The sequence below is a fragment of the Brachypodium distachyon genome, chromosome 1, assembly GCF_000005505.3.
Source record: "Brachypodium distachyon strain Bd21 chromosome 1, Brachypodium_distachyon_v3.0, whole genome shotgun sequence".
Taxonomy (NCBI): domain Eukaryota; kingdom Viridiplantae; phylum Streptophyta; class Magnoliopsida; order Poales; family Poaceae; genus Brachypodium; species Brachypodium distachyon.
Genome location: NC_016131.3, coordinates 55,600,835 through 55,616,493, shown reverse-complemented (window position 1 = coordinate 55,616,493; position 15,659 = coordinate 55,600,835). Strand labels below are relative to the sequence as shown.

Sequence of the window (15,659 nt, the reverse complement as noted above, 5' to 3'; positions counted from 1 at the left end):
TTATACGGGCTAAAAAAATTGCCCGTGGGCCTGGATCCGCTCCCCGTGCGGCGGCGGTCGTAGCTGTAGTGTTGACAATGTCCGTTTGGCGATACCACCACGATGGACGCATTGGGTGTCTCTTGTGCAAGGCAGTGATGTCGATGTGCGGCAACCTCCAGTGCAAGGCCTCGATGAGAGTCCAAGATGTTACTACTGTCGAAGCTCAGTCCTGATAGTCTGATACCAACTTGAGTTGCACATGTAGCCATCGATTTACCAAAAAGCCAAGTTAATAAAAAAAAGGGAAAACCATAGTTGAACATCTCACGTGTTTAAGCATAAATTCCAACGAAAAGAACAAAAAATGCTGCGACGACACAAATCACAGCTTGCTCTGCTCTACTTATTATTGAACCACCAAAGCAGTGAAATGATCGATCACGCACGACGTTCATAAAAATGAACAGAGAGCCACGCTGCGCTAAGCAATGCCGCCGTTGACCCGGATGACCTGCCCGTTGACCCACTCGGCGGCGTCGGTGCAGAGGAACCCGACGACGGGCGCGATGTCCTGGACCTCGCCGAGCCGGCCCATGGGGTGGCCCTTCCGGAACCTTTCCACGGCCTCCTCGCTCTTCCCCTCGAAGAAGAGCTCCGTCGCCACTGGGCCGGGCGCCACGCAGTTCACCGTCACCCTCGCGCCGCCCAGCTCCTTGGCGGCCACCCGGACCATGGCCTCCACGGCCGCCTTGGACGCCGCGTACGCCGCGTACCCCGGGAGCAGCGTGGCCGCCAGCGTCGACGACACGGCCACGATCCGGCCCCCGCCGCCGCGCGCCAGCCGGTTCGCCGCCTCGCGGATGCAGAGGAACGCGCCCCGGGTGTTCACGGAGAAGACGGCGTCGAAGTCTAAGGTGGAGGTGGTGGCCAGGGAAGGGTATGTGCCGATGCCGAGGCCCGCGCAGGCCACGAGGATGTGGGCCGGGCCGTGGAAGGCGGACTCGGCGGCGTCGAAGAGGGCCCGGACGCCGGCCTCGGAGGAGACGTCGGCCCGCACCGCCACGGCCCGCGGGATCAGCTCGGCGGCCAGCGCGTCGGCGAGGGATGAGCTCGAGGCGTAGCCGATGACGAGGCTGGCGCCGAGGGAGGCCAGCTGGGTGGCGATGGCGCGGCCGATGCCGCGCGACGCGCCGGTCACGATCGCCACGCGGCCGGCCAGAGGGAGCGTCGCCGTCGCGGCCGGCGTCGGGGCTTGAGCGGAGGGCGTGGCCATTGCGCTGGTTCTTCTTGCTCGGTGATCACCTTGAATGCTGCGAGTGATTGTACTGTATAATATTGTTGCGACTGATTGTATGGAGTTCACGGTATAAATAAGGCGGAGGAGCGGGGTGAGCGTCATTGGTGACGAAAGCAATCACCCTTTCCCCTTGACAATCTAATCGAGAGATGTCAGCAAGCATAAAATGAATTTAAGTCCACCTCCCTGCATACTCTGAAAGGGGAGAATTGAAGCCTGTTCGTGCAGTTACGTGGGCTAATGTGTGCCGTTGTTTGCAGCGGCGGATGTAGGATTAAATCACGAGGGTTGCCATGACGACACCCCCCTCCCGCGTCCCCCGTTCCATAGAACTCCCGATTCCCCTTTCTGAACACGCCTCTCCCCCCCCCCCCCACCCCCCACTCCCCCCATATACCGTTCCTATCTTCTCTCTGTCAAACCATAGGGTTTGCTCACTGCTGCTGCCACTGCCCAGCTCCACGCCTTCACCGGTCGCCTCCCTTACTCCCCCACCTGCCGACATCTCCCCAGCTTTGCTTCTGCCTGCCTTCGTTCGAGGAATCGCTTTTGATCCCCACCTTTGACCGTGGCTGCCTTCAGCGTTTCCCTAATCGAGGGTGGAACTATTTTATCCTCTGAATTTCAAAAAATGGGTAACTAATCTTTAAACTTTGTAAAATGAAACAAATCACCCATAAGATCAATTTAAGCAGTTTTTGGAGGCAATTTTGATGACGAGGCGACTGTTAAATGTCATGTTGTCAATTTACGGGCCAGAATCCCTTCGTTTAGGCGGGAAAACCGTCCAAACATTCCCCTTCCCCTCCCCCTCCCCACACGGTCCATACCAAATGCTAGGGTTCATACTCATTGGCAAAAATTGACAGCGGTGGTAACTCGAACTCATCACGGGGCTCAACGGTATCTAGTTTCTGTGTAAAGATGCATTGCAATGGCCCTATCCAATCCTATACAAGGTGATTCCCGAGCCGGCCTATGGGGTTACCCCCTCCTCATGCCACCCTCTTATCATCGATTCATACCAGTGATCATCCAGTCAACACAACGTCGTCATCGTGATAGGGAGAGAAAGACGAAGTGAACGGGGGAGAAGAGCGGTAGCTCAAAGAGTTAAAGTGCTAATAACCCCAAACTCGAGTCTAGCATGTCACAGATGAGTTCTTTTTCTTTAACTACCGGTTGGCACGTCAGCAAAACCGCCTCCTAAAACAACTTAAGTTGGTCTTAGGGGTAATTTGTCTGAATTTGCAACGTTCCATGGATTAAGTACCCGGTTATGAAAGATAGAACAGTCCCACCATCGTAGTTCCGAGGTTATATGAACCTAACTCAGCATAGAATGTTTGCACAAAACAAAACAAAAACTCAGCATAGAATGAACTGACATAGTGGTTAGTCATTTCAATTATCTTCTTAATAGTATTCTCTTCATTCTCTCTTACAACATATATTCTAGCTTTGTCTTATCAGAGTACATCAAGCCAACACTCTTGTGCAGTATTCAGATTTAGCGCTACAGATTCATGCTCCCTCCGTCCCATATACCTTCTATTACATGTATCTATACACATTTTAAGCATAGATACATACATTTTTAACAAATTTGAATCACTTAATATGGGACGGAAGGAGTATATACTTGTAAAAAAAAGGTTCGAGCTGAAAGATCAGTGGTCGGAAATGGACAAACCGCGGGAGACCTTTGGCAAAAATCAAATCTCAAAATAAAATAAAATCAAACATCCTACGTCTTAGAAAATAGCAGAGGGGTACTCAGATAGTACAATACAAATCTGTCAAAAGAACGCACCACTATATCATCACTGGAGTTACAAATACCATGTGACCATCAAACAAGATAAAGACTTGTACACTTCACATCAATAATATACAGGAAATGTATCTCTGACACCTAGCACCAACTGCAGAACAAAGTCATACACTAAAACTTCGGCTATTCGACTGTATAGAGCACCTAATAGAAAAAAGACAGCCTTATCTACTGAAAGGTGATTGTTCGTTGGGTCATCTCTGCACAAACTTCATATATCCAGGGCAGAGTGGGGGAAAGATGAGGGGGAGCCCAGATGGTACTGAAAAGGTCTCCTCCGATTTCTGAAACTAGCTGACCGGCTCCGTCATGAACCTGAGCAACCAGTCTTTGCCACCAAATTATGGTACACAATTTATTCAAGCCAGCATTTTCAGTTTCAGCCACTTGCTAGGTATTGCATGGCAGGACGTCACTTGTATTTCTGATAACAGCCTAGTTATAGATCTTTACAGGTCTCTCAAATGAATGGCGGTTCTGCAAGGAGAACATGCAATTAGAAAAATTCCACAAAAAGAACAACGTGGGCATTATTAGGAGATCCAAAGACCATTTAGAAAAATGTGCCGTGAGTACCTGATTAGCAGTGTGTGCCTTTCTTGGAGCTGTGTCCGCGTGCTCCAGTCCAAGATACTGCTCCCAAGCTCCATACATGTTTCTCTAAACATGTTTATACAATGTAAAGTTCAAATGCAAGCAAAATTAAGCGCCAAGAAAACTTGCTTCAACATGTAAATAACAAGATTAACAGTACCTGAAATCTTGTGGCTACAGTATCCGAATCTTCAAAATAGTCTGGGCGACCAAGTGATATGTATGCAAATTTCCACTATCCAAAGAAAACATTGGTTAGTATTTCATAGTTACATTAACCGGCATCATATCATCACCTCGTTAGGCATGTTTGGATTCAAGATTGTAATGCACTGCAATAGATTTCAGCTCCACATGCAAAAAGCAAGAGAACACCTCGTAGAATAGACCCAATGCTGCGATTACAACAACTACTTCCAATGGCCATAATTATCACGCCGTATTTAACATGTTTAAAGCAGCTTCCCAGATTATAATGGAAGAAGGGTGGTTTGGCTCAAAATTATCGCCGAGCATAGACCAACGCAGTAGCATTATGGTCAAGTCATATGTGTTGGTAACTTTGCGTGCAAGGCCCTAGCCAGTTACAAGGGGAAATCCCTGCTATCTGTCAGTGAATAGTATCTTTAAAATCATATAGGTACCGCTCCAGCAATTTTCTTAGCAGTATATACCCCTCATGAACCAATGTTTAGGACAATTCGTGTTACAGTAATATCTAGAAATAATGGTACTTTGGCACACTGCTCGCACAAAAGTATCAGGCTGCACAGCATCTAGAAAGAGCAGATCCATTGAAGATATGCTAGGAAAATATTAGACATCAAGCTGATATATTATCTGATAAAAAGTACGCCTTACAGTTTATTCTTTTCATAATCTTATAATAAGCGCCGACCAAAACAAATGACAATACAACCTAGTAAGGGGCAAAAACGCCACAGAAGGCTCTACTTGATGTTTGAATGGTGTTAAATATTCTGGTAACTAGCAAACATAACACTGCACTATGCTGCTATAGTAAAAGTATAACATCAAAAATTTACCTACAGATATATAAACAATATAATAAAGAGCATTACCTTGGAGAAATCCTCATCCGACACCTTAAGCTTTTTCTGTAGACGTTCTTTAATAGAAGATAACGTCTCATCCTCACGAATAACCATAAAGAAAGGTTCTCCAAAATTCTGAACTTGCTGCGCAAATCAAGATAAATATTAAGGATATGGTTAACTAGATATCCAGCACGCTATTGTATCCACAACAAAGGACATCTTGCTTAAAAGTATTGCCATGTGACCAGTCACCAGTGTCATGACTTATGCTGGGCAGTAGGTGGAACGCACCCCATATCAGATATTTGAGCATAAGAGACACATCTAAACTAAATGACACAGCAACTTGAAACTAAAAGCAATACATTGGTGAATTATGTTTTCCCAGCTGCTTTATTGGACTTACTCGTAGACGCAAGGCTTTATTTTTGTTATATTTTGCACAATAAAACTTAATCAATAGATTGAGTAATTCAGTCAAATGTTAGACAAAACTTCCATTACCGTTTGATTCTGAGTGTCTTTGGTAAAATGGTATACATGAATCAAGCGGTCAAAAGGACCAAGGTTTTTCTCCTCCTCCGGAACCTAGAAGAAAATGTAGTGTCATCAATCAAACACATGGGGAACTCTAAACCTAAAAAAAAATTGAGATCGATTTTGCTATAAAGCATGACATAACAACATTGCATACCTCCTCTGCACGCAGTGTCCAGTACTGATCATTGATGTTTTCTATCTTTTCACTGGGTGCGAAAATCTGCAGCAAATACCAGGTAAAAAAAATGATGTTTTGGGTTACTAAATGCAACTAAGAGGTGTTATGTTAAACTAGCACTTGCATCACCTTGTATATCTTGTGGTAGAAAACTTCGAGTAACCTAAGTTCAGCATCAGGATGAGACAGATCAACCTGATTTGACAAATGACAAAAACCATACATATGGCATGAGTTAATAGCATAAAACCAACGATTATTTAGAACTATCAGAGAATCAGACATACATAGACCGCAGAGAAAGGAATTAGAAAATTTACCTTTGATTTGATATCATTTAGGACATCACCAACAGTGCTATTTTTCGGCAATCTGATACTGTGAACTGACACCTGATAAAATATGTTTGAGACTACTAAAGATAAACAGTCAACTGCAAACATTTAGAGCATTGATCAAAATAACCTCATCCTTGGTGGCATGATGATATGTAACTTTCAATGTCTTCAACGCTTGTAATTCAGGAAGGGGTATATCCAATACTTCGTAGTATAGAATATCAGAAGTCTGATACATGAAAAATTAATAAATATGTCACTCTTCACTTCAGTTGTTAAGCAACTAATGATCACATAGACGAGTTAGTTGCAAACCTGGTTATAGTGAATCAGCATATCTAGCAAGCGTTCAACGCCTCTGTACTTAATTGGTTGAGGCTTAGGCTGTTGAGAATAACAATTATGTGATGTAAGACGAATTTTTGATGGGTCATCAACACCAAGTTTTTGAGCGACTTTCTCTACAACTTCGTCGTATGTGAAAATCTTTGACCTATACAGGAAGGGAGAAAAGAAGAGAAATCAGTAACTACAGTATTATCCATATCTGCAAAGTCATATGTTCAAACGCTTACATCTCTAGGCAAAAATCATCGTCCTTGGGCTTCTCCAAAGACCGGAAGTGGACTACCTAAACAATTACAACAGAAATTATAGCATGTAAACTAGTACAATATTGTATGCTGTCAAGAATACACGACATGCAAACACACAAAGTGGGATAAAAAAGACAACAGAATATTAGGCAGGTTTCCCTTTTCCTTTTTACAAAAGTGTAGAAACTACTAATACGACCAATCGCGATCAATCATCGACTTGTTTAATGTTTAGTGTAAATCAGTGAGGCAACAAAACTCCTATAATTGCAGCAAGGAAAATGTGTGTAAATATATCAAATAACAACAATATAACACACGACTCGGTTACCAAGTTGGTCACTCTTAGGTACCTGTCTGTTACGTATATACACCAGAAAGGATGGGACATCAGGGTATCTGTATTGGTCAGCATTATCTGGCTTTGGGGATTTTTGAAAGCAGACAATATCGCCGTCTTCAAGCTGCAAAACCAAAGATTCCAGGTAAGAAATCATCACAAAACAAACACGACAACTGTTCCAAAAATTGACATCAGGATCTTACCTGGCAAGATCGAAATATAACCCTATTATCAATGTATTCACACATCACATTGGGCTCAAACTTAATTTCCTAGCATCGGTAAAAGAAAAGGTAAGATACTTCACCAAAATAATATGCATGCCACATACATCAGGAAAATTAAGTTAAAAAGAAATAAGCTAACCTCATAAAGTTCAATATCATCATCTTGAGAAAGTTAAAAAGAAATAAGCTAACCTCATAAAGTTCAATATCATCATCTTGAGAAAAACCAGCCATTTTTCTCAATTTTGGCAGAATATCCAGTGGCCTTCCAGAAGCCTTCACGAAGAACCTACCAACATACCTGAAGAATTCACCCACGAAACAAATAAGATTCATTGCCTAATCACAAGTGAAATACGATGATACGAAGGTTCGGAAGTATGGTACCGGAGCTGTTCCTTTTCAGGATCATAAAGTTTGAAGAAAAGCAATATGTCCTCCCTGGTCTTGTCTGGCAGAGCGATAGTTTTTAAATCCTATATCACCGTAAAAATTGTGAACAGGCTAAGTGAATTGAACATTGAAAAAAAAGTGGTGGGACAAAAATGTGAAAGTGAACACAAGAAATAGAACAAGAGCAGACAAGGAGAACACTATTACCAGTCCAAGTTCAACTTCCAGGAACAATTTCAGTTCTGCATTGTGGGCCTTGTTTGCTGCTTCCTTTAACAGCCCAACCTACATAAAATGTTTTCCTTTAGAATTAGCATTTTTACCATAAGCAGAACTAGATTACAACTATCGATATGATGAAGACACATAGAAGTACTGATGAGAGATCAAAGCAAATATGTAGTCAGGCTAGATCTTTACTACATCTACAGGTAACAGAACAGAATCATATTATTCTAGTTGCCAATTGAAACCAAATAAGTAAACTTCTGTTGACTGATCAAAATTTGCTTTACACAATAGTTGTACACATGATGATACTAGTGGGTGACAGGCAGTAACATGGAAAAATACAAGTGCGACTACACTAATGCAATATTTTCTCCAGGTTACATATATTACATTTATACTAGTTGTATAGCGGATAATAATTATCACCTGTCAAGTGAGGTCTGCAACCATAATCAATTCAAAAATGATATAAGAGGAACTGAGCTCAACAAGTGCTAGCATTGGCCATTGAGTTAATCAATTAAAAGCAAATACTTAAAATCCAAAAGTACTAAACTATTACCAATACAAAGCGATTCCAATTATAAAAAGCACAAGATATCCCCGGTCAAAAAAAAAGCACAAGATATCATAACGCACTATAATTTCTGCACACAACAAAGTGACCCAGAAACCACAGGTACCAAACAGGCGATAAACAAAGTATAGAGGGTCTTCTGTTGATTAAATTCTTCACCAGAATAATGCAGCACATGCGGATGCACAAAGGAGAACTAGAAAACAAAAACAAAATCAATATCCAATGAATGTGTAATGAAATCAGCTTACAGTGAGTGCTTCTTCTTGAGGAGTTAATGGTCGGTTGGGTCGGTAAGTATGGTTTTGCCGCTTGGCCCACAACCAAAATCGTTGAAACTGCGTAGGAATACCTAAGTCTTTTGCTACCTCCTCCTGTAAAGCACTTCATAGATGAGTGATCAGTATGGCAACTGCGAAGCTCTACTAATATTTGTACTAATAGTCCTAAATAGCAGTGCACATAAGCTATGGCAAGCAAGACATAGTCCTCTTTAACCATCGTATTAGTAAATTCAAATTTGAATCCATGATTCACATGCTCAGCATGTAATGACCATAGGCTACAACTTTATAATGTTAAAGAGGGCATACAAAGCTAATGATTAAAGACAAAACATTACAACACCATTTTAAGCCTGTGTACTGTGTTTGCAGTGCATCCTTCGGTGAAAACAGCAGTGAGTCTATCCAAGATACACAAGAATGTTGTTTATACCAAACAGTACTGGGACACTGGTAGGCCCACATGAATCGTTGAACCATAGTCCTTGATCTTTATGGACATAACCACTAATAAGGAACAGCCTGATTCAAAATTCCTACTACTGGTATATGCACAGGGACACCATCACAGCAAACATTGTTTTTGACTCGTGTAATTACCTTGAATTGGGTAAAAGGCATCTGCTTCTGAATACGGAAGCTCGGGACTTTATCATGATCAACAAGATCAAAATATATGTCTTTTCCTATCTGAGCAGTCAAGTCATCATCCCTAGCAACCTATACCAGAGGCAAATATGTAAGGTACGTAAGTGAAAGTTAATACAAAGCTGCTGGAGATAAAATAATTGATGCTCTATGCTAATCTGGTTGACTAAGACACCTTAATGATGGTATATAGGTGGGCCTCAGCTTTCTCCTTTTTCCGGCGCTCCTTTTCTTCACGGTCCTTCTCCAGTCTAATCTGGGAGCAGATGGAGACATTAGACTACTAGAATAGAAGATTCTCAGTAGATATAAAACTTAGGTGAGAGCTTACTCGAAGGTGCTCAGCTATGTCTTTCTCATCCACATTACAAATTATCTTGTCCTTGTCGCTTTCACGAATGTATACCAACATGTATGCGTTCGAATATTTAGTGAACTTAAAAGGAGTGTTGTTTAACCCAGGATTAGTCTGTGGCAGCTGCAAAATGAAATTGCTCAGCTCAAATTTTTACGCCAATATTTAAGAATTGTAGCTTTGAGGATGGCAACTAACCTCCTCCTCACCACCATATTGCTCCTCTAATGCCCTTTTTGGGTCTTCTTTTGTTACACGTTCATCATCAAACTTGAACCTGGAATGTTTTTGTTTCATGAGTAACTGAACATGACCAAAACAAACTAGCCTCCAAGATTCATATCATATGACTATCCGGTCAAAAGGACATAATGACTGTGAACAGCAAAGGTGGTCGGCATGCATGCCACTACCAGTTCCACTTCACATTAGATCCATCCAGTTCAGATAAAAATTAACTTTCGCAACAGATGAGAAAAAATAATTGAAAGAACATTGTTGACTCTGTGCATTTATTGCCAAAACAAAAAATAAACTCCCGAGAACAACGCTATTGAAAACTTAAGCATCACCAAGCTGTCCAGATGCAAGCAGCAACTGGCCGATTACAACAAAGGTTGAAAACCCAAGCATGGCCAAGATGGTCCCAACTCCCAAGAATCTGCTATATTTGTCCGGAGGCAGAGCCAATCATAAATAAAAACTCAAGCGAACAGACGTACCACTGATCAGAAAGAGTAGGTCGTATGAAAGCATAGTAATGTCCACCATGAACGCCACCGCTGTGGACAAGAACACTGCAAGAGATAAACTGTTACCAGCTGCAGTTACATAATATATCATTGTGGATTGCAGCCATTATAAACTTTTGTGGATTGCAAGAGATAAACTTTTAGGGTTAGGGTTTAGTGTAAGCATTCTTGATAAAAGGCATTTCCATTTATTGTGTAGCATGTCATAAGGGCAATTGACACCCAACCTGGTATTATGATTGCTTGTCTGATCAACAATCATGAAATTTGTTACTCGGATTTAGCTCAACTATGTGACACAAGGATGTCAATAGCAAGCAACAATTAATAGAATTACTATGATCTTGACAGGATCTTCTAAGTGGTCATCAAAGTTCAGGCAAGGCGAAATGGGAAGGCCAGAAATTCACCTCGATCACTTTTGGCTATTCAACTATGATATGTGGCCTCAACTACTAAAATTTAAAACCTTAAAGCATGAAACTGAACGCAAGACACAATTTGAGAATATCCAACTGACGGTACTGACCTGTGAAGAGTGTAAAGATTTCTCACATTCCTATCTGCATCAGGAGATAAATACTTCCCATCATCTCTGTCGAGATCCAACTGAAGTGGGAACTCATAACGATCATTTATCTGCAGGTCACAACAGAATGTTAAGCACTCGTAATAGGCTAATAAAAGTAGAAGATAAAAGACAAAGATCGAAACTTATGCAAAGGACATGAATTTCATGAACTTAAGTTCAGATCTGCAGTCTGCACTTCGATGAACTAAAGCAGTATTTAAGTCAAGTCATGTTGTTGCACTTGAACTTCCTGTGTACCACTTTATTTAAGGCACCTGCATATATTGTACCTGTGCTAGATATCTAACAAGACGCCAAAAAAGCAGCAAACTAAAGAGAGTTGTTAGATATTTTTCCAAGTTTCTACATGTGGCTAGAGTGAACCCTACATGTGTCAGTATTATGTTCAGACAGTAACTCAGTCTAGATCGCTCCACGGAAGTTCATTAACTATCCTAGAAGATTCAGTGTTACTAATAAATCACGAGGTTCCTGGAGATCAACATTACCATCCCAGATAATAGTAATAGTTACACATTCTTGATAATAGGCATTTCTACAGCTGCCTATATCTGGCCCAACCAAATTCATATTTTTACATGGAATTATCATGCAAGTATCTTGAAAATAATAATTGCACTCCGGTAATAACTTGCCGAACAAATAGCCTTTAATCCAATATTTGCATCGGTTTAAATAGATAGTCAGAGAAACTACATCAGAATGCTAGAGATACTGAATTAATGCCAAGGTGAACAAAGAACGAAATGCTATATTGTGTGAACTGAAGCCAGGCATCCATTACAGCCAAAAATGCTAGTGTCCTGCCACCAAAGGTTTCCAAATGCATAACCCTTCAAAATACCAAATATGAACCAAGAGAAGGAAGACTTCTTTTTTGTTTTTTTTACAGCGAGAAGGAAGACTTCTTAGTGGGTAATGCTGATACAAACCTTCACCATTGTGTCCCGCATGAAATCATATTCAAAACGTTTAAGCTGAAGTTGCAGAACAGGAGGGAAGTCAATGAAAAGAACACCTTTCTTTGCATCCTGAAACAACAAATATGTCTAATAAATCAGTTTTCTTTTGGCAGATATTGACTACAGGTCATGAGCCATAACTGGTGACCACTGACCACAGCTTATATACAACAACTGAGTATGCCGATAAGAGTGCGTCAGGGTGTGGTTTTTGTGCAGCGGTGGGGATTCTTGGGGTATTTAGATCAAGTTCAAGGAACCCAAGAAAGGGATAAGTGTCACATGGGCACATAGCAAATAGGTGTGTGCATGAGCAGGTCCGCACGCACGAGAGGGGGGTGGGGGTGGGGGTTGTTTGCAGTCCGTTGGTAAAATGGGTTGAGCTACCACAAGCTCCTGAAAACTAACCTGCAAACCATGCTGTTCTGCATGGTACTTATTGTCACCTTCCAGACGCTCTACCTCCACGTACTTATCAAATGAAGCATATACATCCTGACAACCTTTGACATCAAGCTGCAAATCTGCAGTGGAATATACTACAATTAGATTAAACAAGGATGCAGAGTTTAATCATTATTAGCCATGTCTCCATAGCAGTATCACTTGCCATAGAAGGATTCCTTCCTTGTTGATTTAAAATCCACATTTATACACTCGATATAGTTCATGTGATGCCCTTCAAATAATTGCTGTATTGTGCCCTCCACAACAGTACCCTTGAATCAACATATACAAGCATAATTCAGTCAGAGCTAGATGATTCAATGAACAACACCAGGGGAAAAAAAAGAAAGACCTTACAGATGTCAAACCTTCATCTTATCTTCCAACTTCTCAGAAAGAACTCTATTTAGTTCTTGCACATCATGTTGCATAAATGAATCATGCATGTCCCACCCAAATGATTTTGTGAGCTCCTTTGTCGAGACACTGCTGTCATTATACTGCAACTTATAAAAGAGACTTTGAAGAGCTAATGGAATGCTCCCTGAGGGCATATCATTCTCGGTAGTGGGCATATGATATACAGCCTGCCAAGTGATACACAGGGTTACCACCATCCAAATAGGATGAGCAGAAAAGCAAAAAATCTGAATATGTGTAGTCTTTACCTTTCTGAAATAAGGAATGTGATAGAGAGTCTGAAGGAGAGAATTCATATAGCAAGTGGCACCTTGATTTTTAAGACCCACATAGCCAGTTTCCTTTTTGGAGTCATAACTCCAATAATCAACAACCTTACAGACAGCAACCTCTGCTTCCACTATACAAGTATCATTTACAAGATAACCTCTACTAGGGTTGTAGAGTTCACCCAAAGGCATAAATGAGGTGAAACCCCAGTCGCTTTCTCGCGCAGAGAATTGGTGTTGGGTTTCTGCAAACATTTCAAGTCAAACACTTGTTAAAGAAAACATTATAACTATAGATCAAGACATCAGCTCCATTTTTTTAAGATGGTACATAGAGCTTTTAGTCACACCCCTCCTAATAAATTACAGTCCCACTTGCGGGATAACTTGATGGTGAGGAAGGTGCACGTAAAATGCATAATTAGAAATGAATGTACCAAGATCAATCTTTTAATAATAGAATATTAAACACACAAGGGCATAAGAAAAAAAGATGTACCTTTTCTTATTGTAAACTTGTTGTGGATTTGATTAACCACTGAGAGACTGAACTGTGCATATCTACTCCATCCATAGGGCAAGACTGCTGAATCGGCAACGTCCAAATACATAGACAAGAATTCAACATTATTTCCCCTTGGGAAAATCAAAACACGCCTGCAAACAGAAAAAAGGTGCCATAAACATCCAACCCGAACTCCTTGAGTAACAGTGTTAACCAAAATATGCTAACTCGGAGAAAAAGAGCTGTGGGCACTTACCACTTGTAGCCTCCGACAACAAAAGTTTCAGAGTAGAGCTTCTTTGTGTTCACTCTTGATAGGTTATCAATTGTCCAAGTAAATCTCGAGATCGGTGGATCCTCTATCTGCTGGTTTTCTACTGTAGCAGCTGGCTCAGCAGGCACAACTGGATTCGAAATAAAGTCAACATGAATACGTCTTAACCTCCCACGTTTATCTCATAAGGATGACAGCAACACTAAACACACAGACCTAACTAAAAGCTGCATTTAGAAAGAAAAAAAGGCACTATTGAACTATCTACTTAACATACTGCACAGGGAAGACAGGAAGTGCAAACCAACAAAACAATTAGAGAAGTTTTCACGTCATCTCGGTTACACAAACAAACATGGTTAAAACAAACAATTGAAACTATAAAAACTAAAATGGCGTACAAATTTTCATGCGTGCACAAAAGCTCAGAGTTACCACAAATTAACCACTCGAGAAACCTCGACACAACATATACATATCAGATCAGTAACCCAACCTAAGGCAGGGGAATAATGTTGCAAGTGAAGCAATCAATTTCTAACTGGAAACACTGATAGGTAGATTACTGAATAAAACTCTACACACAAGGCAATGAATATAGCAAAACTAACAAATCACATGAATAAGCACTGATGAATCGCCATTCTGAACAATAAGTATGACATTAATAGAGGCAAAAAAAAGGAGCAAAATGCAACCTATCAGGGTAGCTAATCAGTTCCAACACACGACAATCAGTTTCGACAACACACAGACAACTCCGAGAGCGTCAACAGCCAATTAAATGGTGAGCCATAGCAGAAAAAGGCGATGCGGGGGTGACAGAGGCAAACCTTCCATTGGCTGCGCTCCATTGGGCAGCTCCTGGTGTGGCACGAGCACCTCCTCTTCCTCCTGCTGTGGCTGCGGCTGCGGCTGCTGCGCAAAAATTCACGAGAGGCACAGTCTCAGATCCAAACCCCATGAAAGCGACGCAAAACCCCAAACCCTAGAATCCATTCCGCCCCACACGGGACGCGCACCCAGCCCGAGCACGCCACGCGCGAGAACCCCGACCCGGAGAACCAACTCGTACACCTAGGGCAACGGAACCCCGCACCGGCGGCAGGCCGAAACGCGTGCGGCGTCGCAGCTTCCCGGCGCGGCAGCAAGGGCCCGCTCGAGGAGGGAGGCAGAGGGGGAGGGGAAAGCGGATGCTGCCGGGGGTGGGGGCGCGTCCGGCCACCCCACGCGCGCTTACCTCGGTAGGCGCCGGGGGCGGTTGCGAGATCGTCATGTCGCGGGCGGGCGGAAGGGGAGGATGGGGTCGCCGGCGGCGATGTGGGACCCGCCCCGGGAGTAGTGGGTTGCGGGGGGGGCGTGGAGATCGCGAGGTGGGGTGTGTGCGGGGGGAGGTGGAGGAGAGAGAAAGCGGGGGGAGGTTTTGGGTGTCGTGGAAAGTTCCAGGGTCTTGTGCGAAGGCTTGCGGGGCAAGAACGGTGGGTCAGTGGACGGAGGGGATGAGGGGATTGGTGAGCAGCGGACGGCCGAGATTTTATGGGCTCGGCACGTGCGCGCGTGAATGTGCTGAGGGAGACGGACCACAGCATCGTTCGGTAAACTTGCTTCCTTTTTTTTCGTAGCAGTCTCCAACGGAACAGATAAAATACAGAGGTTTTTCAAAAAAAAAAATACAGAGTATCACGGTGATCGATAATACAGCTTTCTCTTATATGTTCCACGTTATTTGGATAAAATAAAAAAACATCTTGTACAATAGGTTATCTTTTATTGGCACGTCTTACAATTAATGCCTAGATGAATAAAATTAATCGAATACTCCCTCCGGTCCATATTAATTGTCGAAATATTACATGCATCTAGACGCTTTTTAGTCATAAATACGTCCATATTTTAGCAAATTTGAGACAATATGAATCGGAGCGAGTAAATATTAAGAAAAGGTGAAATCTAGTACAGTAGT

The 15,659-nt window shown here is 42.4% G+C and overlaps 2 protein-coding genes across 3 annotated transcripts; both read right to left on the bottom strand.

Annotated features, from left to right (window-relative positions):
* Positions 1 to 254: 254 nt before the first annotated feature.
* LOC100832802 (NADPH-dependent aldehyde reductase-like protein, chloroplastic) lies at positions 255 to 1,348 on the bottom strand. The gene has a single exon (XM_003557513.4). The coding sequence runs from the start codon at positions 1,253 to 1,255 to the stop codon at positions 464 to 466; it is 792 nt and encodes a 263-aa protein (XP_003557561.2). The 5' UTR covers positions 1,256 to 1,348; the 3' UTR covers positions 255 to 463.
* Positions 1,349 to 3,062: 1,714 nt separating this feature from the next.
* LOC100832490 (ubiquitin carboxyl-terminal hydrolase 12) lies at positions 3,063 to 15,107 on the bottom strand. Of its 2 annotated transcripts, none has more exons than XM_010230050.3 (32): positions 14,937 to 15,107; positions 14,530 to 14,614; positions 13,679 to 13,826; positions 13,417 to 13,574; positions 12,897 to 13,162; positions 12,597 to 12,815; positions 12,392 to 12,500; positions 12,190 to 12,305; positions 11,752 to 11,850; positions 10,757 to 10,866; positions 10,198 to 10,272; positions 9,674 to 9,752; positions 9,452 to 9,598; positions 9,296 to 9,376; positions 9,073 to 9,192; positions 8,440 to 8,562; positions 7,588 to 7,665; positions 7,375 to 7,463; positions 7,180 to 7,288; positions 6,964 to 7,032; positions 6,771 to 6,881; positions 6,397 to 6,452; positions 6,137 to 6,314; positions 5,949 to 6,050; positions 5,804 to 5,875; positions 5,613 to 5,678; positions 5,460 to 5,525; positions 5,270 to 5,353; positions 4,790 to 4,906; positions 3,868 to 3,942; positions 3,690 to 3,773; positions 3,063 to 3,590 (listed from the first exon to the last, which is right to left on the bottom strand). In XM_010230050.3, exons 1-32 carry the CDS (start codon positions 14,970 to 14,972, stop codon positions 3,549 to 3,551), a joined length of 3,369 nt encoding a protein of 1,122 aa, XP_010228352.1. In that variant the 5' UTR covers positions 14,973 to 15,107; the 3' UTR covers positions 3,063 to 3,548. The 2 variants fall into 2 exon arrangements, with proteins under 2 accessions (XP_010228352.1, XP_014752771.1); XM_014897285.2 differs by having other exon boundaries at positions 14,530 to 14,611.
* Between the last annotated feature and the right edge of the window lie 552 nt (positions 15,108 to 15,659).

Excerpts from the sequence above, each read along its gene's own strand:
- LOC100832802 (XM_003557513.4), bottom strand. The coding sequence starts at position 1,255 with ATGGCCACGCCCTCCGCTCAAGCCCCGACGCCGGCCGCGACGGCGACG.
- LOC100832490 (XM_010230050.3), bottom strand. The coding sequence starts at position 14,972 with ATGACGATCTCGCAACCGCCCCCGGCGCCTACCGAG. Across the intron at positions 12,816-12,896 it reads ACATTCCTTATTTCAGAAAG|GCTGTATATCATATGCCCAC; the intron begins GTAAAGACTACA and ends ATCACTTGGCAG. Across the intron at positions 9,193-9,295 it reads ACCTATATACCATCATTAAG|GTTGCTAGGGATGATGACTT; the intron begins GTGTCTTAGTCA and ends CCTCTGGTATAG.